Source organism: Syngnathus floridae, chromosome 13 (genome assembly GCF_059516105.1).
Source record: "Syngnathus floridae isolate MCC-2025c chromosome 13, RoL_Sflo_1.0, whole genome shotgun sequence".
In the NCBI taxonomy this organism is placed as follows: domain Eukaryota; kingdom Metazoa; phylum Chordata; class Actinopteri; order Syngnathiformes; family Syngnathidae; genus Syngnathus; species Syngnathus floridae.
In genome coordinates, this window is record NC_142425.1 from 4,652,113 (window position 1) to 4,679,386 (window position 27,274).

The 27,274-nt window shown below is 46.3% G+C and overlaps 3 protein-coding genes across 9 annotated transcripts; all 3 read right to left on the bottom strand.

Moving 5' to 3' along the window:
- Positions 1-122: 122 nt before the first annotated feature.
- On the bottom strand, positions 123-12,275 carry cc2d2a (coiled-coil and C2 domain containing 2A). 4 transcript variants are annotated; one of them, XM_088394921.1, is made up of 40 exons: positions 12,055-12,275; positions 11,837-11,921; positions 11,522-11,575; positions 11,339-11,419; positions 11,089-11,209; positions 10,789-10,880; positions 10,622-10,720; positions 10,321-10,404; positions 10,011-10,211; positions 9,710-9,866; positions 9,222-9,358; positions 9,021-9,152; positions 8,745-8,954; positions 8,562-8,668; positions 8,336-8,476; positions 8,054-8,210; positions 7,636-7,898; positions 7,363-7,540; positions 7,045-7,198; positions 6,822-6,969; positions 6,566-6,698; positions 6,275-6,478; positions 5,938-6,030; positions 5,779-5,870; positions 4,900-4,914; positions 4,141-4,308; positions 3,936-3,993; positions 3,754-3,863; positions 3,537-3,633; positions 3,356-3,454; positions 3,087-3,263; positions 2,782-2,796; positions 2,507-2,701; positions 2,278-2,367; positions 1,902-2,015; positions 1,546-1,680; positions 1,252-1,374; positions 1,105-1,163; positions 789-987; positions 124-595 (listed from the first exon to the last, which is right to left on the bottom strand). In XM_088394921.1, the coding sequence occupies exons 1-40, from the start codon at positions 12,066-12,068 to the stop codon at positions 410-412; spliced, it is 4,977 nt and encodes a 1,658-aa protein (XP_088251047.1). In that variant the 5' UTR covers positions 12,069-12,275; the 3' UTR covers positions 124-409. The 4 variants fall into 4 exon arrangements, with proteins under 4 accessions (XP_088251046.1, XP_088251047.1, XP_088251045.1 ...); XM_088394919.1 differs by lacking the exon at positions 4,900-4,914 and adding an exon at positions 5,122-5,232; XM_088394920.1 differs by lacking the exons at positions 2,782-2,796; positions 4,900-4,914 and adding an exon at positions 5,122-5,232 and having other exon boundaries at positions 123-595.
- A 519-nt stretch (positions 12,276-12,794) lies between these two features.
- c1qtnf7 (C1q and TNF related 7) lies at positions 12,795-15,972 on the bottom strand. Of its 3 annotated transcripts, none has more exons than XM_088394095.1 (3): positions 14,796-15,780; positions 14,142-14,366; positions 12,795-13,499 (listed from the first exon to the last, which is right to left on the bottom strand). In XM_088394095.1, the coding sequence occupies exons 1-3, from the start codon at positions 14,983-14,985 to the stop codon at positions 12,871-12,873; spliced, it is 1,044 nt and encodes a 347-aa protein (XP_088250221.1). In that variant the 5' UTR covers positions 14,986-15,780; the 3' UTR covers positions 12,795-12,870. The 3 variants fall into 3 exon arrangements, with proteins under 3 accessions (XP_088250221.1, XP_088250223.1, XP_088250222.1); XM_088394097.1 differs by lacking the exon at positions 14,796-15,780 and adding an exon at positions 14,511-14,743; XM_088394096.1 differs by lacking the exon at positions 14,796-15,780 and adding an exon at positions 15,809-15,972 and having other exon boundaries at positions 12,796-13,499.
- A 404-nt stretch (positions 15,973-16,376) lies between these two features.
- Positions 16,377-26,777, bottom strand: cpeb2 (cytoplasmic polyadenylation element binding protein 2). Of its 2 annotated transcripts, XM_088394585.1 has the most exons (10): positions 25,620-26,777; positions 24,901-25,176; positions 23,709-23,799; positions 22,767-22,817; positions 22,404-22,427; positions 21,884-22,057; positions 20,756-20,964; positions 20,573-20,687; positions 20,317-20,498; positions 16,377-20,215 (listed from the first exon to the last, which is right to left on the bottom strand). In XM_088394585.1, the coding sequence occupies exons 1-10, from the start codon at positions 26,379-26,381 to the stop codon at positions 19,988-19,990; spliced, it is 2,112 nt and encodes a 703-aa protein (XP_088250711.1). In that variant the 5' UTR covers positions 26,382-26,777; the 3' UTR covers positions 16,377-19,987. The 2 variants fall into 2 exon arrangements, with proteins under 2 accessions (XP_088250711.1, XP_088250712.1); XM_088394586.1 differs by lacking the exon at positions 22,404-22,427 and having other exon boundaries at positions 25,620-26,776.
- Positions 26,778-27,274: the final 497 nt, after the last annotated feature.

The following is a 27,274-nucleotide window of genomic DNA, read 5'->3' on the forward strand; positions in this document are numbered from 1 at the left end:
AGCTGTTGCAATCTTTCCAATTTTTCAAACTGAAATGTTAGAAATTCTCAAAAACAATTGTGCTACTGTGCAATTTATGCCACGTTACAAAATACACAAAATTAAAGAAAATCATATTAATATTCCATTTTTAATACAGAAAATAATTTACAGCAGAGATGTTTTTTAAGTCATTTTTAATACAGAAAATAATTCACAGCAGAGATGTTTTTTTAAGTCACACACATGCACACCGTCACATGTGGGAATTAAACTCATGGTGCCTGCACACAATACAGGTGGATGTACCACTAACTACACCATCAGTTAATCAATTAGTAATTGATTACAATGGCAATGAAACCCTTTCTGTGTTACTCGTGGATTTTGCTGTTGGAGGCAGGGCTACTATATGTTGTTTTTGACCACATCAGGTGCGCACGAGTGAGGCGAGGTACACCCAGATGGACAGCACGTTGTTGGGGTACGGGTGCACGTAAACGGCCAGGGCGAACTCCACGTTGGCTGTCTGAATGGTGTGCACCCCCGTGCTGTGCACCGCCTCCACCACGGGTGCCACCTCAGAGAACGCCATGTGCAGCGGAAAACCTGAAATCTGGCAGAGGAAAAAGGTGTCACAGCTCCTCAGTAAGCAGCAGTCAAATGAGTCGTTCTTTACAGAGGATAAAGAATATATGAATTTGAGTGTCTGTCTCCTCATGTTCAAGTAAGCCTGTAGCGTTCTGCATTGTTTGTTAGCATTATGCTAAACAATCTAAAAGTGTTGTTTTGCTGTTGTCACCACTCACTCTGTTGTCACCCAACAGGCTCTGCAGCTCGTGGCGGTGAGCCTCGGCCATGTCACGGCCGGCGCCGCCCCCTGGACCGCTGGCGCTCTGCTCAAGGCTGGGCAGGAAGTGCTTAAGGGCGGTGGTACAGTAGCGGTTCCAGCGCGTGGGCCGGTGGGGGCGCCACTCCATCAGCTTGTCACGCAGCAGCTTCTCCAACCTGACACAATTCCACCAGTTTTGCAAGGACCACTTCAAAAGTGCACACTATACCACCGATTTAAGCCCCTTTTCCAAACATGGAAAAATGTGGAAGTATTTAGGTGGCACGGCTTACCTGTCTTGAAGCTCTGCTGCGGTCGCTTTGTCTGACTGTCGGTACACCAGTTCTTCTGGCTGCACGCACGCACGCACGCACGCACGAACGCACACATTAAGAAATGTTACATAGCCATGCCGTACACACTCGTAGTAGTCTCGTCACCTGCACACTGGAGAGTCCGGGATGTGCAAAAGAGCGCGTAAAAAAGGGCCTCCAGCCATTGGCTCGGCTCACATCGAAGCTTATCCTCATGGGGGAAACGTGCTCCTGAATATTCAACCAAACCTGCCACAAATAAATGCAACATGGGGGAAAAAATGAAACGTGTATAATAAAATTCATATCATATTAGCATCTTATACTCCGCAAATTACATCAATACTTGATGTAAAAACAACAACCATCATTTAACTGCTAATGTTTTTTAAATACTAATATGCGGTGAGATTCACTGACGTTGTCAGCATTGACGAGGCAGCCGACAGCCTGCAGGGGGCAGAAGGTGTCGTACTGTCCGTAGTATTGGCCGCTGCTGGGGTTCCAGATCAGGTAGCGGCCTTGCTCCAGCGTCAGCACATACGCGCTGGAACCCTTAAAACACAAAAGCGACCTTTGCAGAGCAGCTGGACACAATATCAGTTCATGTGCTGGTCACCTCTCGAACATTGTTCAGGCTACTAAACTGTTTTGAGTTTGCATTTTAAAAAATATTTTTGTGCAGTTATTTTGTCTACAAATAAAATGAGTACTTCTTGACATTGCAGTCACGGGTATGATAGTCTTTCAAATAACAAACAAAATGGCCGCCTAACCTCGGGTATGGCAGTGCCGATAACCAGCCAGGCCTTCTTGCCCAGGAACAGAAAGTAGTTGCACAACAACACGGCGTGCTCTTCTTCATCTCCAGCCAGCAATGTCAGGAATTGCTGGGGGAAAAAAAAAATCTCCATTTTTGTTGTTTAAAAATGCTCCAAAAAATCTGACAATACCCCAAAATGCCCAACATGAGATCTATCTATCTATCTATCTATCTATCTATCTATCTATCTATCTATCTATCTATCTATCTATCTATCTATCTATCTATCTATCTATCTATCTATCTATCTATCTATCTATCTATCTATCTATCTATCTATCTATCTATCTATCTATCTATCTATCTATCGTCAAATATATTTTACTAACATCACAGGTGCTCCACAGGTCACAGATGCCAGCAAAGGAAACTCTGTCTGGCAGAGACGGGATGAGCGACACAAAGCGCGCCACCTGAGCCTGGGTGGATGTAAAACATGTTATGGACAAAAGACTTAAAATCCGTTTTTATGCATTGTGTTACCAATATATTGAGGATTACTCATCAACTGAACAGAATATTGCAGGGATCAAGCACTACGTCAGCAGTCGCGCTCACCGTGGCTTCCTGGGGTTCGAGGGCCAGCAATTCCTGCGGCGGGTTGAGCGGCCGTATGTAGCGTGTGATGAAGACCGTCTTGCCGCTGAGGTCCACCACCGTGGTGGTGCACATCCGGCCTGGGAACTCGGCGGCCGCCACGCGCTCAAAGCGCTCAGCTGCCTGCAGCAGACGCTCGTCCTCCTGACTGTCAAACTGGGAGAAAAAAAAAAAATCAAAAGTTAGGCGAGAGGAATGCAGGAGAGGAGCGGGCGACATGCAACACTAGCAGTTACCTTTAGTTCCTTTATCTAGAACATGCAGAGGAGCAGGAAAAAGATAAAATGAATGGTGGCATGGGGACTACTAGGGAACCAATAAAATACAGGACTGCATAAAAAAACCTGTTGAGCGCCTGGTGATGAAACATAAACATGCAAACAAATGTTTTAAAATGTAAAAACTTATAAAACAGTGGCCATATTTTTATTCTACCACTCCAAAACTTTAAAAAGATGGGCGAAGGAAGTCTAAGTGGCGGCGCATGCAAACGAGCGGCCAGCGCCGTGCGGTGGCGGCGGCACATCAGGAGGGCAGCGACCTTCTCCCTGATGGAGTCGCCGGGCAGCAGCTGAGGCTCGATGGTGATGAAGAGCGTGATGAAGGCTCCCTGGCACAGGCTCTGCATGGCCTCGTAGGCGCCAGCGGCACTGTGGATGCGCTCTTTGCTGTAGCCCAGCAGCACGGCCGGCATGTTCACTTTAAATGTGCCGTCGATCTGCGCCGACACACACAGTTGAGAATAGCATCATAATCGCTCCCATTAAATAAATAAACAAATAAATGAATAATTAACTTAAAAAATCTGACCCTGGACTGCGAGTAGATGGTGCTGAAGGGAATCTTGACAGATCCCAGCCAGTGCTTCTCCACTCGAGTGTGCAGCGATTTGCCTTTGTCTTCGTCACTCTGCGCACACAACAAGGCCTCACATTCGGACAAAGAGGAAAACAATAACTGTGACATTTTGTGGGGGGTGGGAGCAACTTACCACCCCAATTTCATGAACCACCTCATCAAATATGTTGATGAAGACATCGTCCTTGACCGACTGCAAGCTAGCGATGCTATAGTCTCCATTTGGTGCACTGATGGGGGGGTAAAGGAGAAAGATAATAAAGTAATCCAACAATATGGGGCATCAATATCATCAAATCCTTGCAGGTAAGGAGGATTGACAGTGGTCAGCCAACAAGAAGCGGCTTTACCGGAAAGGCAGCTGCAGCTCCTCGTTCCAGCAGGGATTGGGCCCGTCGGCGGTGGTGGTTTGGAAGACGTTGCGCTGGAAGGAAACTTCCACGAAGGGCCTCACCTGGACCTGCATCACAACGCAAACGCGTCATGGCTCGCTGTTGACCTTTTCGCTCCGCCCTTGGCTCGTCCGTTTTACCTGGCTGATGAACCAGTCGCTGGTCTGGGTGGCGCCTTGTGCCAAGTGTCCTGCTTTACTAAAAGGTGTTCAAATGACAAGTTACACACTTGCTCAAACACAGTGACCATCGCAGTTTGTTTGCGTGCTAAAATTGGAAGTGAGTTTCAGGTATTCTGCCTTTAGATGGCAGCAGTGAGCGTAGTAGATCTGTAAATCTGCTCACTTGTTCTGTGAGCGGCGTACGGGGATGTCGTAGGCCCGCAGGATGTTGACCAATAGCTTGATGTCTCCGTCGGACATGTTCTGAGCCGTCACTTTCTTCCTCTCCTTCCTCTGAGGCTTGAGAGGACGCTTGGGCTCAGCCAGGTGGAAGAGGTTGAGGCCCAGAATCCTGATTGTTCCCAATAAAACATTTAGTCAACAAACTTGGTCATAAGCACGTGATGCAGTCATGTCAATCTATATCAGGGGTGTCCAAAGACGCAAAGTAACTTCTTACAACTAAAGTGGCAAATTTCATGAAACTTCAAATCATAATAATTCTCAGGTGAATAATGACAACATGGGATTTGGTCCCCCATAATGCCCCAGTTCACATATGATGCCATTTTACCTTATTCTTGTCTAGATTATGCCCCAATTTTTGTAAAAAAAATCGACACAGGCTTTAATTATCTACTCAATTTCCATTTGGACACCCCTAGTCCACATTTAAGGCCAGACTGTCTTCACAGGAACAAACGCCAACAGGACTTGATTTGCTATCTCTGATCAGTCCCGCCAGGAATTGGTAGAAAGGTCAAGAAAAACTTCAATTTTGACAATTTTTTTAACAATTTGCAGTGAAATAAGAGAAAACATCTCAGCAAAACCGTGGCGGGAGTGACTAGAACACTACAAAGTCTACTGTTGCTACTGGGCTGGGTTGTGGGTTCAAGCTAGCTGGGAAAGGGGCGGGGCGGGAAACCAGAAGAGGACATACCCTGGACCGGCACCACTGTTAAACATGCACAGCAGAAGAAAACAAAATAGATAAATCCAACTGGAAACATGATCAAAATGCACTAGCGGTGAAAAACAAAAACTATCAACCCACTTTGAGATCGCAAATGAGTCCTAAACGACGCCTGGACTGGTCTCAGAGTAAAAAGGAAGTGAATTTTGAAGAGGTGAAGTCTTAGACGCACATTCCTCGTGTACTTACATCAGCAAGTCTGCCCTGCAAGTCAGTTTTATTGGCTCGGGACTCCTCAGCTCTAAAAACTCACTGCCATCTCGAAGGTGGCGATGTGTCACTCTTTGTAAAAGTGTTCTCCTTGTCATTTTTGTGGGTTTTTTTTTTCATTTGTTACAGAAATAAAACAAACATGCAAAAGAAATACAACACAGAAAAGGAAATTAGTGCTTTTTTTTTCCCTCTATCAGGTCATGCAAGCATGCATTTAACAGACCGCAACTTTTCACCATAATGGCCAAATGCACTTCCAGGTGGCACCAACACTTGAAAAAAACTCTTGCGTGTCATTTGACCAAACAGAAGGATTGAGAAAACAGGAAATGGAAAACGCTCTGTTGAGCTGGCGTTAGCTAGCAGGCTAAACATGTTTTGCTGAATTATTCATAAGCAGCCCAACCAAACACTTATACGTGCAGTTCGGGCGAGAATTTTTTTTTTATTGTTATCTTGCAAATATTATTTTTGTCATGGTTTTCAGTTCAAGTCAGCGGTAGCTACTCACTCTTTCTCTACCTGGAAGTCGCCTTTGTTTACAAACACAATGAAAAGGTCGACGCACAGGGTGAACTGAAACGATCAATTAAATGTCGGTAAGTGGAATGAGTACGTTTGGAATTTGGTTACCCAAAACACGGCATCTCCTCCTCGATGACCATGTCGGACAGCAGGAAGTGATGGCTGGCCAAGAAGAACCTATGGATGACCGCCTCGCGGATCTGTGGGGCGGGTGGATGATGGTGATGATCGTTGTTTTACAGCATTTTTTATGTTTTGCTCAATCACCTTCTGGAGGTAGTTGGCCACCAAGGCTCGATGGGAATCCAGATGTTCTTTGGTGTCGATGATCTCGCCGTCCTTCAGCCTCTTCTCGTAGTCCTGAAGGGAGATGAAAAAAAACGTTTGTGTTGCCCTTTTCAAACTTTTGAAACGATTCACATATGGCCCAGTTCCATAGTGGGGGTCAACCGTAACTTTCAGAAGACTGAACACGTACCGGTAGTTTATTTGAATATATAAAAATATTTATTCTCATTTGGAATATTTTATGCTACTTACGGGAAGGGATGTCAGCTATGTGTAAAAGTATTTTTTGATGCCTCGTTCACTGGCGGTGACTTACCTGAAAGACTTTTTCAGTGATTTCTCTCTCGCGAGAGGGGACACACTTGTAGTTGCGAAACTCGGGCACCTCCTGGTTCCGCAGTGCCAGCAGGCGGAAGCGCCGGGAGCGCGCCAATTCCTCATCGCTGGCAAAGTTAAACTCCTCCTGCAGCTGCTCCAGACGGAAGTGATCAGAAGTCGTCACCTCGCCGCTGCTGGCCACCTGACACACGCACACACAGATACACACACACAGACACACTTGTGTGAGATGTGTGGGTTTTGTTTCCTTTGGGGATGGGGGGCATACTTTAAGCAGCTGCATGATGGAGGCATTTTTGGGATCGTTAGGGTCCAGTCGAGATTGTAAGGCCCACTCGCCGATTTTTTTAACATTGCCAGAAGACTCGATGCGAGAGATGCCGTCAAAATGGCTGACGCCACTGAAGGAAAAAAAATTGTGAATCATTTCAATTCAGTAACATGTAAAATTGGACTTCAATAATATTGATAAGATTTTGTCATAGAACTATTAAATTAAAAAATCTGTGCGATGTTTCTCCTACCCGTGAAGGGCAGCGGGATTCTGAGACACGGGAGGCGCCAGCGGCACGTCATCCTCGTCGACGCCCCAGGAAACGCAACACGACACCTTACCAGAGGTCAGCAGGATCACGTTGTCGCTGCCCTCGGCCGTGAAGGAAAGTGGAACATCTGCATATTTCATCAATAAAACAATCAAAGGAAGGAAAACATAATATATGAAATACAGAAATGTGAGTCACTGACCGCTTCCCACGCCCTCGTGGTCAAACATCACCCTCTGGTTGCTACTGAACTCAAACTCCTCAATGGAGGCATTGGCCGGCAATACCGAGGAATGTGGCACCGGCACGTAGACTTGTGCCAGGAGCGACCACGACGAGCCCGCCTCCTCGAAGACCTGCAGAGCACAAACGCTGATGTGAAGCTGTGCTCTTACATGAAGTGGATCTTGTGAATAGTTGGGGAAGCGGCAGTAAAACAGGCCAAAATGCAAATCTCAGGGACGGCGGCAATCAAGTCCAGATTTCTCAAGACATAGAAGGAAAAGCAAAGAAATGGTACCTGTAACGTAATGCTTCGGGGACAGTTGACAATCTTCAGGTTGAATATCTCCCCAAAGTGCACTCTGAAGTCGGAAGTGAGCGCCCGGCTGTTGGTCTGCGTCACTTCTTTGTCGTTGTACAGAATCTTGATAAAAACGGAGCGTCTGGCAACGTCCTCCCGTCGAGCCACTTCGCCCCTGGGAAAAGAGAGAAGAGACGGCAAACGTCAGAAAGACGACACCACTTTACCGTCCCGCTCAAATCCAACAAACACTTGTCTGCCTTCTCGTACCTGGGGCAGAGCTCCGCCTCTGAGATGCTTCCGGAGGCGGTCAGCTCGGGAAGCAGGATGGCCTCGCCCGGCCTGCGGCGTATCCTGGCCGCTTTCTCGCGCACCTGCTGCTCGATGATGTCAAAGTCCAACTTTTGCGGTGGCACTGGCCTGGGGAGCGCTTCTTCGTCCGGCCCCTCAGATTCGCTCGCTTCCTGCTCTTCTTCTTCTGTTTCATCTTGCGTTTGCCCTTTCTTTTTCTTTCGCTTCTTCTTCTTGGATTTCTGTGGAGAACGATGAAAAAGCAAAATACATCATGTCCGCAGATTCTCAGTTTTCCGGTGCGTGTGCGGACGTTGAGACGGCCTCGCCGCTCCTGACCACCCACCACTGGATTTAAGACAACAAGCATAGCAGAGACATGAACAAATGCGGCCACCTGCTTCCTCCTCCAGGCCTTCCACTCATCCAGCTGCTTCTTGTACTCGGCCATCTTGCTCTGGTAGTCCACCTCACCCTCGGCCTCCAGCTCCCACACCTCGGACAAAATGTCCTTCTCGTAGTTGCGCTCATCCGTCTCGCGGTCCACGTTCTCCCTGGGGCCCACACCATCAGTTACATATACAAAAAAGATCCAGATGCATTGTTTACCAGGATGTATCTGATGTTTTGGCAAGTTCAGGCACAAGAGAATCGAAAAAAAAAAAAAAAAAAGAATTACCGTCTTAGGTAGAGCTTATAAGGCGTGTTGGTGAACCTCTGAAACTCTCTAAGGGCTTTGAGTTCCTTCCAGACTTTGATCAGGTTCTTCAGCAGCGTCCTGTCCTTCTCCTGCTCGCCGTCCCGTAGTAGCCTCGTGTTTCTATCGTGACATGCGCACGCGGTGGGAAAATTGCAGCGGGACGGCCAATCGCGATGAGAGGGGATGGGAACCCGAAAGCCCTCACCTGACCTCCACGCTGTACTCCACGATCCTCTGCTGCAGGGCTTGCGAGAGGTTCTGCTCGCTGTGGATCTCCAGCATGTTCCTCATGGTGTTCCTCAACCCGTTCAACTGCAGCAAAGTGAACATGTTCTATTTTAACCATTGACAAAAGGCAACCAAGACGATGGGGATAGCGGCGCCACACCTTGTCGGTGAGGTGCTCGGCGAGGTTGCTGCGCTGTCGGTTGAGGTACTGGTCGAACAGCTGTGCCAGACGCGATGCTAGCACGTGCTCGCGACTGAAAAGCGGGTGATGGGAGAAGATGAGTCCCGACACGTCCACGTCCAGCTGGTAGCCTCCCTCGGCGTCTGGTGCGTCACTGATGAACTGTTGCGTGCGCTTGCAATTGAGTGGCTGAGGAAGAGATGAAAATCTTTAATTTGGCGCCACTACTTTGGATGAGGTATGGTGATAGCTGACCTTCCTGTACACCGTTTGCAGGCCTGGGTCCAGGTCGTCCTCCATATCAAAGAGCGGCGGCCTGGTAGACGATTCCTTGATGGGGTCCGGCAGAGCGATGATCCTGCCGTCATCTCCGAACCACTTGCCTCCCTAAACGGAAAAGGAGAAAAATGGTCAAAAAGGAGACGCCACAAGAAGATGGTGCATTGGTGATGTCACCTCTTCCATTTTCAAAATGCGGTTCTCCAAAATGTTCTCGTTGGTGGGCGTCACCACAGGCCGCTCGCCCACGTAAAGACCCTCCTCCTCCAGATAGCGAGGCCTCATGTTCTCAGGTAGTTTCGCTGAGATCGGCACTGTGACACGGGGATGTGAAATGGATGTTTTGTGGACAATACCACATTTTTCAGACTTATGAGTATTTCTTCAAGTACCCACTGATACCGATACCAAGTACCAATACCACTGGTACTTTTGATACATAAAATTTGGACACAATGACAGATAATAGTGAACAAGGACTTTGTTTTGTATTTACGCATGATGTGTCAAATGGCCAACTACTGGCCAGGAGGGCTTCTTCGATGTTTTGATGATTTTTTTTTGTGCCTCAAGTATCTGTGGGTGGTATCGTCATCCTTTACAAATACAGATACTGTAAGGCCAGTATCTGCCCAGCACGCAGTAACAGATGTCGATTTTCATACCCGTCCGAGAGCTCGGCGTGTAGACGAGCGGGCGGCGGCGCAGCGCGAGCGCCCGCAAGCCGATGTACTCGGCGCTCTTCACTTCCACAAAGTCCTTGGACGTTTGCTCGATGACAAAGACGTTGCCGTCGTCTTGCATGAGCGGCTCTTCCTCGTTCTAAAGGCGATGAGCGAGAAGAAACACATTTTGATATCTATACCTCCAACGTCAGATAAGCTCATGTAACATCACCTTTTTGACAAACACATTTAAAGTCCATTTCCACCTTGTTTCATGCCAAACTATTCAAGCACATGTTACCTGGTTTTGGTTTTGGTCCTGACTTTGTTCTTCAGTCTCGTCCGGCGCTTGGCTGCTATCATCGCCCGTTTTCCTCTGCTTCCGAGTCTTTCTACTCGTGCTTGGCTCCGGCTCGGGCTCCGGCTCTGGCTCAGGTTCCGGCTCAAAGGTGAACGTGAAAAAGTTGTACGCCTCCTCGCTGGTTGGCCGCTCCTTTTCCGCCTGAGAGATATTAGTTGTTGTATACAAACTGATGTGTGTCCCACTCCTGGTCTACGTTTACATCACAAATTTGAATGTGTCTCGAATGCAAAAAAGTTGTCAGTCTTACGCGTTGGGTGGTCTCCTGGAACTTTACCCTGGTGCTGGCTCCCTGAGGAACAAGATGAGTGCTGGAATCACCCTCCGAATCCGCCTGCAACACAGTAGCAGAAGCTCAGCTGCACACTCGTTGTCCACCTCTACTTTCAGAAGCGATTATTCGAATAATCAGATAATTACAACTGGTCATTGTAATTAATTACAACAAATTGAGCAAACAAACAAATGACTCCATTATCAAAATAGTTGTCAATTCATTGGATGATTGCCTTGTTATGGATTGATCAGAGAATTTTGACACCCGCACTGACCTCTCTGTCAGACCTGACCGTCGATCTGTCTCGGAGGCTCTGCAGGCGAGTGGCGTCGGTTGCCGACGCCTCCTGACGTTGGAGGCTCTCGCCTTGCGACTGGAACGAAAATTAACAACTTGTTGTCATTCCCCAAACACAATCAAAATGTCTCCCACGAAAATCACCCTGGCTGCTTTCAGCTTCTCCTCCAAACGTCGTGTCACGAAGCGGTCGAACTGCTGCGAGGTGCGACTCTTTGAGGCTTTGGAGGCGAGGCCTAGACGGTAAAGTTCATTGAGAAAAAAAAAGTACCACATGTAGTGAAGCCTCATATATCTCAACATTTTGGGTACAGTATTTTTATGGCTGCCAAATCTGATCCATATTATGGCACTTGCTTATTTACTTGGATAGTATTCCTTTTTCATTCCCAACTCTCTGAATTTATGTCAAGGAATTTGTGGCGGTGGCGACAAGACACTCACTCGTTCCTGAAGGTTCTGTGGTCCTGTTTGAAGCGCCTTCATCTTCACTGAGGTCCCGAGCACTGGAAATTTCCTCCACATCATCACTGGGCAACTCCTGAGCGGAAATCTGCTCCAACAGCTTTTACACAACCACAATTTGCAAATAAAGTAAGTACACTAGTATAGAACATTTCGGACTGTTTGGAAACAGCAAGCGCCAGGAAAAATTCCAAAAGTTCTATCTGAATTGAGTGAGGACGAGACAAACCCTTTTCCTTCTCATCTGTCTCTGGGCCCGTAATTTTTGCTTGAGGGTTTCTCCAGGGTCATCCTCGCTGCTTTGAGGATCCTGCAACACGACACATAAAACGCATAATTAGCATGCTAACAAAATAGGTATAATTGTAAGAAAGAAGAAATTGAAAATACAGGAATCGGACTAAACACCCACCTTCATTGTTGAGTGTAGCGACTCTTCACTCAACCTGGAAGACGGAACCAGAGCCTGGAAAGAACATGTTGAGTCATGTTTGGCACGGCTCATTCAAACACACCAGAGGGTTTCAGGCATCCTACGTAAACACTAAAAACATCAGGGAATAAAACCTAACTAAAGTAAAACTACTCTGGTATGGCTATTTCTAATATAGTGCCCCAACGCTCCTACTAAGGCTTCATAATAACGGAGGAGTGGTTTCAGAGAGACAAACACAAAACTGACTGCAAAAATGCCAAATGTCAGGAAAAAACTCTTGTACAACTTTACCTGCTCGTCGTCGCTCTCATGTTTGAGTTTCCCCAAGGTTTCTTGCAAGGATCGCCGCTGCTTGCGGAGTTTATCTCGGATGGCGCTAGGGAAAAAAAGGATGGGGAATCAGATACCGTTAGCTTAGCCGCGTGGCTAATCGTCGCCGTTTAATGTGGATTTACATTGATTAGTGTAAATTATGTAAAGCGAAAAAGATGCTAACTATTCAACATTACCTCGGGGAAGCCATGGCGACCGTAGCGGATCTCTTTGACTCTGAAACAGGATTAAGACATCCCAACTGTTTGTTCCATTATATCACTTTTATGTGGGTGTACTGGACTCTTTAAAAAACGTGTTCTTCCCGTGCTATGATTCCAAAATACATATTTAATCTCAAGGAGTTCTGGATCTAATACACTAAACATTTAAGCGACTTCACTAATCCGCCGGTGGTCCGACAGTAGTGTGACGTTTTGCAGTATGTGGTCTCTCGTTGGCTGGTAAAAACTGTCAATCATCAAAAAAGCGCCTGCTATTCGTTCTTATGTTGATTCACCCGCCCACACCAAACGCTCCCTCCCGCCCCTCATGCTGCCTAGTAACAACGCGACGCTACGCTACTCCATTCTAAAAAAATAAACAATCTACTCCCACTACTTGTGGAAATGAACTGAAAGTTAAAATAATTTTCAGTAACGATCAAATACTGTTTCAGACAAAAAATGGTTTCAAGTTTATTTGACTTCAATTCCAAAATAAATTCAAATTGTACAATTGAGCTTCTGCTTTTCAATATAATATGGGAAAAAAATGAATCGAAATTCAGTTTATGTCATTCAAATTAACGTTTTCAAGTTTAGTGAATCAAATTTAAATATAAATGATTCAAAATCAGATCCTGGTGGCACATATTTCAAGTCTGACCATCCATCCATCCATCCATCCATCCATCCATCCATCCATCCATCCATCCATCCATCCATCCATCCATCCATCCATCCATCCATCCATCCATCCATCCATCCATCCAGCTTTTTTCTCTGTTTTGCTTATGCGTAGTCTGCTGCCAGCTGGTCAAAGTAGTCCGTGTCAGCGTAGAGCAAGAAGCCCGAGAACAAGCTGTCCGCCCAGCCCGGGTCGGCAAACAAACCATTCTGGTCGTGGTAAAAGATCTCTAGCCAGACGGCATCTTCGGGGTTGAGGAACATCACCGTAGAGCCCGAGGCCACGTCGTGGTTGCCCGTGTTGGCATCGAAGGTTTTGATGCGGTGCTGTCCATTGTGCATCAGAGCGATGGCCAAGTGTTTATTAGCGAGCGTGATGTCGTAAGTGAAAAAATAAATGCCGGGATATGCACAGACGAACTTGCCCGTTTGTGGGTCGTAATGGCCGCCCTCATTGAGTAGGACCTTGTTGAACTTAATGGGGGTGTTCTCTGTCGGGTAGCTGTTGGTGATGCCGACCGAGAAAGCTGATTTGAGTGTAAGGCTTCCGCAATTGCATTTTCCCGGCACCCCGCGAATGCCGCGTTGGCCCTTTTGTCCTTTCTCGCCTTCGTGGCCCAGAGGGCCCGGTGGGCCTCCGTCTCCGTTCTCCCCCACGGGACCTCGTTTCCCTGTAGGACCTCGCTCGCCTCGCTCGCCGATCTTACCTGTGGGTCCCACCCTGCCCTTTAAACCTAAAACACAAGAGTCGAGTTTTAGCATTCAGTACCGACGCAACCTTTATACGACAGCAATCCATTAATAATCCAGGGATGGATGACCATCAACTCAGAAATAGTCTCTAACCACCACTTCCAACATTCAGGACATCTACAGCTCTGTGACAGGATGAACTGCCAGGCTTCCAGGAACCTCCACAAGAGAGTTTTCCCTGTTGCCATAAGCCGAACAAGGGGCTTCTGAGGACCAGGCAAATAAAAAAGCAAGTTAGCAGAACACATCCCCTTTAGCACCTGGCTTTTCTCAGCACCGGTCGGCTATTTCAAGTAGACAACGGAGAGACATTTCCCTGAGGTGGTGTCACGCTCAAAATCACCCGGGAACGGTGCCATGTTGATATTTTGAAACGCTCGGGCCAAACGATCTGTTCTCCAGCCGCTTCCGACTAAGAAGCCTTTGAAAATGTCTACTCGCTGTGTGCTTTTGCGTGTTAAGATGAAATATATGCTTCATGGGGAACAGCTGTGTTCACTTCCTCAATAAAAATACTGTGTGTACGAAGCCATAAACAAGCATGATGAATGAAAACGTAATTATTTGGGCTTACGCGGCCATATCATTTCAAAAGGTAATTGAAAGCGTCGGGAAACTGATACCTGGGTCTCCCTTCTGTCCCTTCTCCCCTGTCCTGCCATCTCTGCCATCTCTTCCGGGGACGCCCGCGTTCCCGTCGGCTCCCGGAGTCCCGCTGGGGCCCGGCTTGCCGGGCGGTCCTGGCGCCCCCGGGACACTGCAGAGGAGACGCGGCGCTCCTTTCAGCAGCTGTCCGACGACACAGTGGCACAGGCACACGGCTCCCATCAAAGCCCACATCTTCACATCTGCACAGTCAAACGACAAAGCAGATGAACCAAAAACACGGGACTACTTATCTTCACAAACAATCTCAATTCCAACCTACTGCCACCTGGCTAGTTTGCCGGCTAGCTCCTACCGACCAACCATCCGGCCACCTAGCTACTTACCGAACTACTCTACGTTTCACCAGGAACTTGTTATAGAGGAACATGCTTGAGTTCTCTACAAAACTAGTCTGCCAATCTAATTAGATGATGTTGTTCGGAGGAGGCCAGATGTGATTCTCACAATGAGAAGATTACGGCTGGACTCATTTTCACACTCTCATCTTCTCAAGTGTGTGTGTGTGTGTGTGTGTGTGTGTGTATGTGTGTGTGTGTGTGTGTGTGTGTGTGTGTGTGCGCACGTGTGTGTATGTGTGTGTGCGTGTGAGAGAGAGCTCAAAATGAAACCTCTTGTCCACCAGCCAACTGCTGCAGCCCTCGTGCCAAAACATTCCCGAGAGATGACATCACGCCAGGCAATATTTTTCTGTCCGTCCGGGGGAACCTCGGCATGCAGTTTCACTTGTGCAGACAGAAAGCCGAAGAGGAATGCAACAATCCCTATCGTGTGCAAGTTGCAACACAGTTGGGCTTCCATCCCGTCCGTCTGGCAAGCTTGCGGATGTCTGCCGGAGCGCGGAGGCTGCGGCCATCAAATTGTTCTCCGTTCTCGCACATTTGCCCACGTGGGTGTGAGAAAAGGGATCGATGCCGGCAAAAGGATGGAGGAGGGAACACGTGTCGGCCCCGCAGGCGTAAATCAAATGTGGCGTGTGTAAACGCACTGGACAAGTTGAGCTGCACACAAACAGGAAGTGAGCATTGGACGGACAAAACGATTCTGATCGTCAGCGCGGCTCTGAAGAATGAAACCCCGCCTGAGAGTTTGCCTCCAAAGCTGTGATGATGTCAGGGTTTGTTGACTCAAGAAATAGGCACAGAAACGACCATAAAGAGTTTGCATGCGTCATACTTGATTGGGTTTGCTCTAAAAAATGTGTTCTTGCTTCCCACATGTCTCTTGAAAGGCTAACCAAAGATTTTCAAACATACTTTGGATGCAGAGCCGCCGCTGCCTGCCCCTTCTTTTGACACGGATTCCCACTGATATTTATTCCGTAGGTGGGGATGGGTGGGGTTGCCCGCCCCATCTGCCCACCCCTTTGCACGCTACTCCAACGCTTGCAAATGAGGTAGAAACACAGACAGTTCACTGGATTGTTTCTAGCCCCCTCATGAACACTTTTTTAAATTCTTTGGATTAGGATTAGTTTAAGACTAAATTTAAAGTAGAAGTGGCAACAAACAACTTAAATCGCAATAATTCACAGCTCGTTGTTTGCAAAACACATCCAAGCCAATTGCATGTTTACTGATAATGTCATAATCATGTTCGAACCGGAATAGCGAATTGGACCTACCCCCCATGCGTACGGCGTTCGTGTGCAAAGTTTCCAATCTTATTCCGCAAACATGTTGTTGGCCTTTTTGCATCCGTCAGACATGTGCGAAAGCCTTGTCGTGAGTCGGCGAGAGCAGCTGGATGGACTCCCTCTTTGGAATCCACCCTACGTCCCGGCGTCCATCCCGCCCACCCCTCGGCCCGGATCCACTCCCTTCGCTGAGCCTCACTCCAGTTCTAAAGTGAGGTGACATCATCAATGCCGAACAAGCAGGCGAACTCGAGACACGGTTGACTTTTATCCATCCAGGTTCTGTACCGAGAGAAAATAATAAATAAATAAATAAATAAATAAATAAATAAATAAATAAATAAATAAATAAATAAATAAATAAATAAATAAACAAATAAATAAATAAATAAATAAATAAATAAATAAATAGTTTGTTTGTATTGTATATTGTGGGCGTAAAGTCGCTCCTATTGAAAAAATAAGACAATCATTAAACTGAATATTGCCATTAGTAAGTCAAATATCTTTTGTAATAAATAAATAAAAAACAACATAAAAAATCAGCCGTAGTGTGTCCAGACAGAGTGGGTCTTTATTTAGCAAGTGAATTGAAACAACAAAAACATTTTTAATCACTCGTGAAATACAAAACATGGCCAGGTAAAAAATAAAACGCAATGTTCATTTTGCATATCAAACTACCAGCCAGTAATAATGATCACCATCCAAATGCACCATAACAATCAACGTTTTGTATTTTAGGTCAACTCTGATTTTAGAAACAATGAAATAAGAAATATGCAGCTTCATTAAAATATCTCAGCAATTAGCATCTTCTGCAGTTCCACACCAGAATACAAAATAATACCAATGACATTGAAAACAAAAACCTCCCAAGAATTCTGCTACCGTTGGGTGAAATGAAGAAAGAAGGTTAACCAAGGTGAAAATATACATGAAAAAGTCTCTCTTTTTGTTAGCAAAACACTATCCAAAATAACTACAATCATTTACATCGGTACAAAGATATCTGGATTTAAAAATAGTTGCAATGAAAAAATGGGGTCTGGTTCCTTTTTTCTCCTCATTAGACAGTAAAAAAATGACAATGTGGATCAGAAAAATCTGCAAAATATGCAATGAAAAAAATAAAATCTGCATTTTAAAAAGGTTTTACACGGTAATTCTTACTTTTGTACAAACATTAGAAACGGTATTGCACGTCACAACACAGAATCGAGGTTAGTCAGCCTTTCAAAATGTGTCATTAGAGAGAGACAGAAGAAGAAGAATTCAAGTTTCAGAGCGGGAGAATCTCAAGTGTCTTCCGGAAAGAAGAAGAAGAAGAACAAAACCTTCATGCTGCCTTCCGTCACGCGTGTGCATGAAAATAAGAATCATACTACAAACTGTCTGGATGCGCGTGTGTGCGTGATTACCTTTTATGTTGTAACTAAAGGTTTGGACATAACAAACCCTCCTGTCACCGGGTCAATTTGACCCTGGGCATGTTTAATTAATTGTGTCAGGATGAAAAAAAAAGATCCCTTGAACATTGTTTTGATCCTTTTAGCAACTACATTTCAAAACAGTTCCAAGCGTTATTTTGTTCATTTAACTAAATGCACGAAACATCATTTCTGTTTGAATATCAGTGGTCCTAGCATCAATGCTACATTTTTTAGCCTGTCAATGATGTTTTGCATTGCGTGTTAGCATTGAGCAAGTGAGAAACCAATCTACAGTAAACTTCAGCTGGGAGTGGATAATGGACATCTTGACAGAAGTCTGGAGAAAATGTGTATAATCGGGATGATTCACTTAAAAAAAAAAACACCAAAAAGCCCCAAATATTTTTAGTTTATAGTTAAAAATTAAAAAAAATATTGAAAGTCATGTGAACAAAAATAATATAAAATGATGATTTTCTTTTTGGTCCCTGACACATTTGATACTAAAACATCCTTGGGTCAAATTTGTTGCAACAGGAGGGTTTATAGGAGGGGAATAGAATCACTTTTGAATAGAAAAATACAATCAAAATCAAATATCTGTTCGTCTACAAAAATAGTGAAATAAATGTGATTTTGTTTTTCCTTTACAAAAACGGACAACAAACAAAACAATAACAACGCAAGTCAAGTGTTACAGGTGACCGTATTCAAACATTAGGGACCACATTAAGAATTATATTAGAAAATATTCAATTCCTTCTCTATCCACGCACACACATAACTTAAGACTTCACACGCGGCACATGAAAAAATTAAAATTGCACAATAAATCATCCGTGGGACAATAAATAAGGGGAAGCTTTTTAAAAGAATTTGCACGGATGGATAAGAAACATATAGAAAAGTAGTGCATGACAATAATAATCATAATTATAATATATTACCGTATTAAAAAAATACACTCAGGGAAGGTCCAGTGAGGGGAAGTAGTCAACACAAGCAACAGCGTAACCATGACAACACAGCAAGTTGTACAGTACCGACCGAGGGAGATTGCCCCGAAATATCGTCCGATTGAATCGTTTGCCTCTGTCACCTTTGAAACGGTGAACACCGCCTCCTACACCGCCCCTTGACGATATCGTTAACCAGAGCCTTATTCTACACACATTCACACGCACACACGCACGACAAGGGGGAAAAAAAACCACAACCACCGAACACCACACTTTTTGTTTTTTTTTGTCCACTAATAGTCTACAGCAGAATCGTCTTTTCATCGTAAACGGACAGATAAACACTGAAGCATGCAGGTTTAAATATTTTTTTTCTTATTTCGCGCTGGTGTTTCACCCCGCCACACACACTCCTTTTAGCTTCATGCTACTGAAAACTGAGTTTTTTTTAAAAATTTTTTATCGTTAGCAAATTTCCTCACATCCGTCCTAGCATGCGAGTTGATTCCAAACATGCGCTGCCAGAAACGCATCACTGCATTGTTGTTTTTAACAGCATCCAAACAAACGTCATGTGCAGCTTTGGGAAAAAAATGAGAGCACTGCAAAATGATCTGTTTATCTGATTTTGTTATTGGTGGAAATTTGGTTTGCCCTAGTTTTGGTAAGATTCCGTTTTCGAGAATGTTTTGGGCTAAAAAATGTTCTGGTTTTTGTATGTCCGCTAGTTTTTTGAGTAAATTGAACATTTTTGATTCTATAAACTTCCGACAACATAAATTCTAAATCTAAATATTGTAATGGATAGCATTTGTTTAAAAAAAATTAAAATGGTCCACCCACAACAAAGTCCTGTCAATTTTGGGTCTCATTTTTTTCCAGAGCCGCTTCGTCATTAAATCTACGACTAACCATTTTCCGCAGAAACTCCTTCAAACTACTTTTGGTTTCTCGTCTGACCTTATCCTACAATATAACAGGAGTGTCAAGTATTTGTCCTACACAACTAGTCGTATATGTGTTGATTATTTTCTTAATAGCAGCGAGATTTCCTACGATAGCTTGTTACGTATACTGTAAATGTTAAATCGAGTGGCTAGTGAAAAGACACTGAGGTATGATCTTCTTTGTAAAAGAGGCTAACGGTCAGTAGTTTTGCGTGCTACAAGCGCATGTCGGCATTTCTGGTTCCTATCGTGCTTCGCAACCTTTGGTTAGTGTCCTCAGCAGGCATGAGTGCGGGACGCGAGCGGGCAAGCAGTTGCCCACATGCGCAAATATCCCCGTCTCTCTATTGTTTCGTCTCACATCAAAACAATTTAAAATGTCTAAAACTCAAATTGTTTTGTTGATGAAAATATGAAAGTACCCAAAAAAAAAAAAGCCTGCCTGAGATGTGCGGTGGTAAAAAAAAAACGATGATAGTGGATGCGAAAAAGCTCTGCCGCTACCTAGAGTGTTGTTTAGAGCGTTTAGCCGCTAAACGCGCTAAACTTTAGCGCAAAGGCGTTTGGATTATTTTGTCCGCACAAGGAAAAATCAAAGGAATCAAGGCTCAACAAAGACGAATCCACCAAAAAAAAACAGTGAAAGAAATATATCGACTTTTGAAATAGATGATGAAACGACGGTTGTTTGCTTTTGTGAAGGATTCAAGGCTTTTTTTGTCTAGTCGGGTATGAATTGATATTTAGATATCTCGCGGAAGGCTAAAAAATGGCTCCAGGTTTGGACACCCCGGGTTTAGCTAGCTGGAGGGGTTCTACTGCTAGCTTCTAGTTCCAACGGAAGTGGATCTGCCGCGGGCGGTCGGCGCCTTCCTTGACCAGAGGCTTGTGGAACTCACGGCCAGCGCGTGAGTGGATGTTGGCCCAGCAGAACTCGCAGTAGTACTGCAAGCAGGTGACGTTGGCGCAGAAGAAGGGAGCAAACTTGCCGCCGCAGCGAGCGCCCTGGCACTCGTCGCACAGCTGGTCGTCTAGCACGTACGGCTTCACCTCCACCTGCGACACGTGGACAAAAGTCAACATGGCAAAACATGTACTGATCAGTCAGTCCTTCACTTGGTCAGTCCAACACTACAAAGAGGACCAAAGAATCATACCCGCTTGTCAATGTCACCATGCTGCAGCTGCACAAATCTGGCGCTGATGGCGGCAATGTAGCTCTGCTGGTTGGAGAAAGCCACCCGCCCCGCCCCTTTGGGGTACTTGAGCTCCGGGTCAGTGTCGATCCCGGCGTAGCAGACGCCCCCGTAGAGGCGGTCCATGATCATGGCCAGTTCGACTAAGCAGGACATGAGGCGGTCAGAGATCTCAAAGACCGCCATGAAGAAAAGACAAAATGACGTTGATCATTACTTGCTCTCAGGGGACGAGGGACGCCTCCCACAAAAATGGTCTTGCGGGGGTCCAGGGGCTGAGATCCGTCCATCACAAAGTCGCTGTCGCTCAGGTTCCACGGGCGGATTTGCACCTGCAGATGAAAAGATTATTTAATCCCTTAAATCATGGTTGGAATTTTTCAAATGATGGTGTACTCACAGGTTTATCCTTGATGGTAGGGCTGGAGACACACAGGTAGAGCTTGCCATCCTCCTCCATGCAGGCTTCAATCAGGGCTTGCACGGAAGTCTCCTCCTGGAACAGCAGGAAGGCGTAACCTTTGGGTGGAAAGTAGGACTTGCTCTCAGCTTTGTGCGGCCAGTCAACCACCAGGTGACCAAAGCGGCGGAAGCTGGAGGTGATTTCATCTAAAGTGGAAGAGGAAACAAAGTGTTCAGACAAAACAGCCGTCGGGGAAATAGTCAAGTGCTTTTTGTCAGGATCTAGTCGATAAAAACAGTGAAATTTTATCGTGAAAATGGGTGGAGAGACGGATGACCAGGAGGTGATGATAGGCCAGTAAAGAAAAAAATAGAAACGCTCGACACGTTTTAATAATGACTGGTTAAAACAGGAGAAATTCACTATGTGGCTAAAACCAGGCGATCCATTTTATGCTAGCTGCTCCTTGTGCCCAGCAAAAATTCTTCTCAAATATGAAGGTAAAACCGCATAAGATGATCACACCAAGTCTAAAAAACATCAAAATCAAACCCAGCCAAGCAAGCAGCAGAGGAACAGGCAACCACATTTGGTTATTCTTACACACTGTGAATAATTACATTACTTGTTTTTATTCCACATAAGCAAACAGAACATAATTACTATTTATTTCCCCTTTTTCCTCCCAATACTGCCCCCAGGTGTCCACAACAAAAAACTGTTGAAAATGAACCAAAATATTAAAGGCTAAGAAATAAAGCAATAACTAAACAAATAACTAGTAAATGTCATTTTTACTCATTAGAGCTATATATTTGCAGCGTAGAAGGGTGATTTTTATCTTGGATTAGATATGCAAAGGGCGCCATTGCTTACAAACAAAAAGGTCGATTCGATGTTCAACATTTATAGGATTTTTGTCAGACCCAAGTGACAACCTTAGTATCGACCACACTGGAAATATTGACGTGGTGACAAAACAATAGGCAGTAGATTTTCGGCGTACCACTAGAGGGAGCCAGCGTTCCATACAATCATAGTTCTTGCAGATTTGGGGCATATCGCGAGAGAGAGCCCGCGTAGCAGATTAAAAAAAAAAAAGAATCACTGTCCTTGCGTTCTCACCTTCGTCTATGTCGGGCGGCAACCCGCCCACAAACACCTTGCGTGAAAAGCGCTCGATGCGCTCGCCGTTCTGATGCGGGTAGCAGCCGGCCGAGCCCAGGACCCCCGGAACCGCCTGGTTGCCGTGGCCGTCATCCAGCAAATTGTCGTCGATGGGGAAAAGAGAAGAGCGCCCTGGAGGCGGAGATTGAGAGCAGGTCATGTCAAGGGCGAAGGTAGTCACGTGTCATTGTGTTATTTCAGCACTGACGAGGATTAGCCACAATTTATTTAAAAGACAAAACTGCAAAAAAAAAAAAAAAAGCCACCCTGCTTAATCCAACAAACGTCACGGTACCAACCAGAGCACGGATGACAATGTTTTAACTGCAAATAATGACAATTTCCAATTTTTTTTAAATATTTAACTATCTTGTCATGTTGCAAAATGAGCAAACACACAGCAGGTTAAAAATAAGCCACATCTGAAGTGAAAAAAGCCAAATGATATGCAAACGTGGTGAATTAATTTAAATTTTACCTCGACGTCTGCCATAGCTCCTGGCTGCATGTAAGTAGAGGAGAATGTTTCAGGTCTTTGGAACTAATCAAATGCTAGACCGCCTGTTCACAATTTTTTTTTTACACCCTATAAATATGGCACATTCTAATTAAAAAGACTTGTACTTGAATAAAAACATGTTCTAAATGATTAAATACAAATGTATGGCATATAAAAAGCTCATTATGCCACAACTGAACATTTCATTCAGCCATTCATCGCATACTGGCTAACTCCACTCGTAACCATCTAGAAGTGGCAGATTGCGGCAAAATTTTCACCTAATTTATTGTATAAGGACTGCTGGAAGTGAAGACCATAATAAAATGAAGTAATAATTACCGTTAAGCATGAGGAGCCCGTCGGCAGTCTGGTTCAGGCATCCAATGCGGCCTGGATGAACAAACCCACACTTGGTCACTTGCATGTTAGCTAAATATGCTAGCCATTGTGTCATTGTATAATCACTCAATAATGAGTGTTGAACAGTAATTGCTCGTTTTAAGGGGCGAACCCAGCGAAAGCAAGTTCATTTTTAAAATGGCATAGGAAGCCAACCCCACCATGCCAATATGTGGGGTCCCATGTGTTTAGGAGCTGTTAAAAATAGCCAACAGCAGCCCAGCCTGGCCAGCTCTCCTTCTTCCTCTCCTTCGACTCTCCTGGCTGTCAAACACAGCGTGTGAAAGGGCGACGGCGTCTAAAATTAGCATTACGTGTTATCCCGCACTCCCCGCTCGGCCCGTGTCCTTGCCAGCTGCTGCTTCAGGAGGAACAACAATGATTCAAATGTAGAAGCACCGTTTGTGAGTTTGGTACCATAGGCCCCGTGGTTAGTAGGGTTGCAAAGGGGTGGGAAAAGTCCTGGTAAATTTCCATGGGAATTTACAATGGCAATTACAGTCGATGCAGATATTTGGTATATATAGCTGGAGTCCACTGCACAACCATTTTTGTTGATATTTTTTGGGAGGCCGGAACAGATTAATGGGACTTCCATTGATTTCAATGGGGAACGATGATTTGAGATAAAACTGTTCTTTGTAGAAATTAAACTTTTGTCTCAAAGCAGCTACGTCATGCTTTCTTGCTTTGGCCAACACACAAAAACAACTTTCGTATCGGCCGGGTTCATGTGATCAGAGCCGCTTGGCGGTGTAAATACCCAGCTGGAGGCCCACACGTATTAGGCGCTCAGTGGGGGAGTGAATAAGCTTTGATGGAGAAACACAACACAGCTTCTCAGGAGACCTCGCAGTTGGGAAAGTGAGAAGCAGCGCTCACCTTTCAGAGGATCCTGCTCGGCCCGCATGATGTCAATCAGGGAGCTCTCCAGCGAATGCATGTTGAGGCTCTCATACAGTCTGGAGCGGTCCTAGAAGCACAAAACGGAAAGATTTGAGTGAGGTTTATCTCATCACAATTTGTCTCGGGAATATTACTTTCAATAATAAGCCTGGGCTGTCTTCGGCTTGGCCGGGATCAACATTCTTTCCGTTGTTGGGTTTAGGGGTCCGCGAGGTATGCTGCCCAGCGCTGTATATGGGCAATTCCCCAGATTTACGGGTCAAAGGAATCCGGGAGTGGAAACAGGAACCGAGAGTATGGCATTGAAACGCACGACACACTCATACGGGACTATTCTGGTCCCCAGCTAGCATGATGAGCTCATGCTACATGTTGAAATGAAATAAAAGATGCCGTGACCCAATTAGTCATCCACCAAAGCCTCACAGAGTAGCATCCTATTTCATGCTAATCCATTTTTTAAATATTTTTTGGGGGTTCATGGAGACATTTTGTTTGTGGTCTATGACGCTTGTGTTACAGGAGTGTGATTTGAAATAAAGGATTTTTTTTTTCCTTTTCTTATGATGTTCTTGCTAACTCAGGTTGAAAACAATGAGACGCTAGTGACAAGCGTCACTGACTACCAAACACTAAGCAGACAGCGAGGAAGGAAGGAAAAGGTCTTGGAATTTGAATTCCTCATGTGACAGTGTTTATGGAAATGAAGATCAGCGCCATCCGCGCACTCGCTGACACTTCCTGAAACGGGAAGCCTTGTGCTTTGTCGCACACAAGTCATTTCGTCTTTCACTTGTTTTGTGCTCTCTCAGAAAACACAGCAATCTCATTTTGGCCATTACTAGCGAGATACGATCATGAAACCAGGATGACACACAAGCTGTGTCCAGCACTTTGCAGTCAAATCACGTCACTCCCCAAGTGAGCCGGCGGCAAAAAATGACATCATTTCATTTTCCGGAATGACATTAAACACTCTGTGCGTATTGGGTTTCATCAGTCCCAGCGGTTGCTAATGTTAGCTTAGCTCTAGTGAGAAAACAAAGAGCGTTTCAAAACTTGACAGCCACACCCGACGTCCCTGAAACTCATCATCCCAACAACCTACTGACTAATTGAGATGCTAATTTCCACGTTCAAGCTAACACCATGACCTCGCTTGTCGTACCTGGAGGGGCAACAAAGTGTTACTGTTGCCGTCGGTGCGAAACACGTTGTCCTCCAGCCACGACTTAGGCCCCAGCGAGGTGGCCGAGCGCGGGAACTTGGGTGGCGCGATGACGTTGCTGTGGAAGGCCTTCTTGAGGGGCGACGACGCGTGGCCACCCTGGCCTGCCGTGCCCGCGGCGCCCGCCCCTTTGCGATGGTCGCGCCCCCAGGACACGCCACCCGAGCTCCAGCCGTTGCCCTGGTGAGCCCCCCAGGGAGACTGCTTCATCATAGGCTGGGGGGCAACAAAAGCAATTAGGGAACACACGTGGAGCTAATGAACGTTGAATATGATGTGGTATGCTTGGGATCACGAGTTGGTCTGTTCCATCAATGTCGTTGTTGTTGGGCACATGATGCTGTATGCTTTGGGTAATTTCTTTTCCAGTAACTTTCTAGCTGATCTAGACAATCAGACATTTTGGTAATAAAAACACTCATATGTGGAAAGTTAATAAAACAAAGGTAAAATAAGAAATTTGCCCCAACATCAGTTTCACCAATCAACACAAAATCGGATGGACATAGACACATGAAAAAGTCTTGAATTAAGAACCCAGTGGGGAAAAAGACTGCTTAAGAATCAGCGAAACCATGATTGACCGCAATATAACGGAGGTCGACTATGCAGAAAAATGCTCGCTTTCTGGGATGCGTCTGGCAATGTCTGGAGCCCACCTGATGTTGGTTGTAGTTGTTCCTCTGCTGCAGGAAGGTGCCCTGCTGGTTGTGCATCTGCGGGCTGATGGGAGAGCGGCGGATCTGCGGCGAGAAGGGCCCGCCGAACCCCTGCACGTTCATTCCGGAGCACGGATTAGCCGAGAAGCCCTGGAAGAAGGCCGGGTTGACGGAAGACGAACGCATCCCCGTGTAGAAGCCGACGCCGCTGCCACTGCTGTCGCCGGAGGTGCAGGCGGGCGCAGGTGGAGCGGGAGGAGGCGGGGGAGCAGGAAGAGGCGGAGGAGGGGGCGATGAGCCGCACGTCTGCACCGACCAAGGCGTGCCGAAGCCCGGGAGAGAGGGCGACGACGAGCCGCCACTGCCAGTGGTGCTCTGCATCTCCGGGAAGGCGGCGCCCAGACCTCCGGACAACATGTTGTAGTCATTGCCGTTGCTGACGTAGTGGCCCACGGGGGAGTCCATCGGGAGGTCGCGGAGCGGATTCACGGAAGTCGGCGGCGGCGATGTTGGTGGTGGCGTCGCGGCATCGGCTGCGTCCTCGCGCGGGTCGAGGGCGGGCGACGACGCGGCCGCTGGTTCCGGGGCGAACTCTCCGGATTGCCGCTGTCTTTCCCGACCGAATTGAAGGTCACGGGCAGGCCACGTCGGACGGAAGCCTCGCTGCTCGTAATCCGCTGGCACCGTGCAGCGGCTGGCAGGCTCCTCGTCGGTGGACGGCGGCGTCAGAGTGCGTGTCACCCCCGCAGGCTCATCCTGCATGTTTTGCAGCACCGATCCGCCTCGCTACGCTTGTAAATGATGACAATGTGGAGGGAGGATGTCTGGTGGCGGAGGAGGAGGGAGGGAGGCACGAAAGTAGGGAGGGGGTCTGGCCTGAACGGAACCGGCACCGGATCCCGATTTGGTTTGGATCGATAAGGAGAGCTTTCAACCAGGACCCACCGAGAATGCGTCTTTTTGTTTTTGCCTAACGGGAGGGGGTCCTGCCTGCCGTTAGCTCGTGCGGTCCATGCCGGTTGCTGGCTGCCCCCCTCCTCGCTCCTCTACTGCTGCGGCAGAGGGATTAAAGGTCCCAGACGGAACCGACGTCACGGGCGCATCACGCCCGGGTGCGCGCGCCTCGACGCCGGCCTGCCTCGCCTTGCCTCGCCTCTCTCGCCTGCCTGCCTGCCTGCAAAGAGCACCGCAGAGTTTACGTCATTTTTCTCCTAAGTGCTTCATTATTCATAAAGTGCAGTGTGGGGCCGACACCTCTTTTTGCAACCCTAAACGTAGTGGACCTACTGTTATGTAATGCTTTGTACTTTTTAAAATATTAGAAAGGAAGGAAGGAATAAAGAGTCAACACCGGCCCTACTTTGATAGCCTAATCTTTTGTGTGTGTCCGAACAAATGAATGGCACTTCCATTCATTTCAATGCAGAAAGATAATTTGAGTTGAACTTGTAACCACTGTACCACTGTCCAACTTCTTTCAGACGCTTCGGTATGTAAAAATATTTTTAATTCGTGTTTGTTATAAACCCCACAACAGCACTTCTTATTTGAATGTGTTTGCCACTCACGAGCACCTGGATCGCTACAGCCTATTGAATGTCGCCGGGTTTGTAAAGCTTGTCATTCTCATCTTGTCGTCATAGCAACCGCTCATC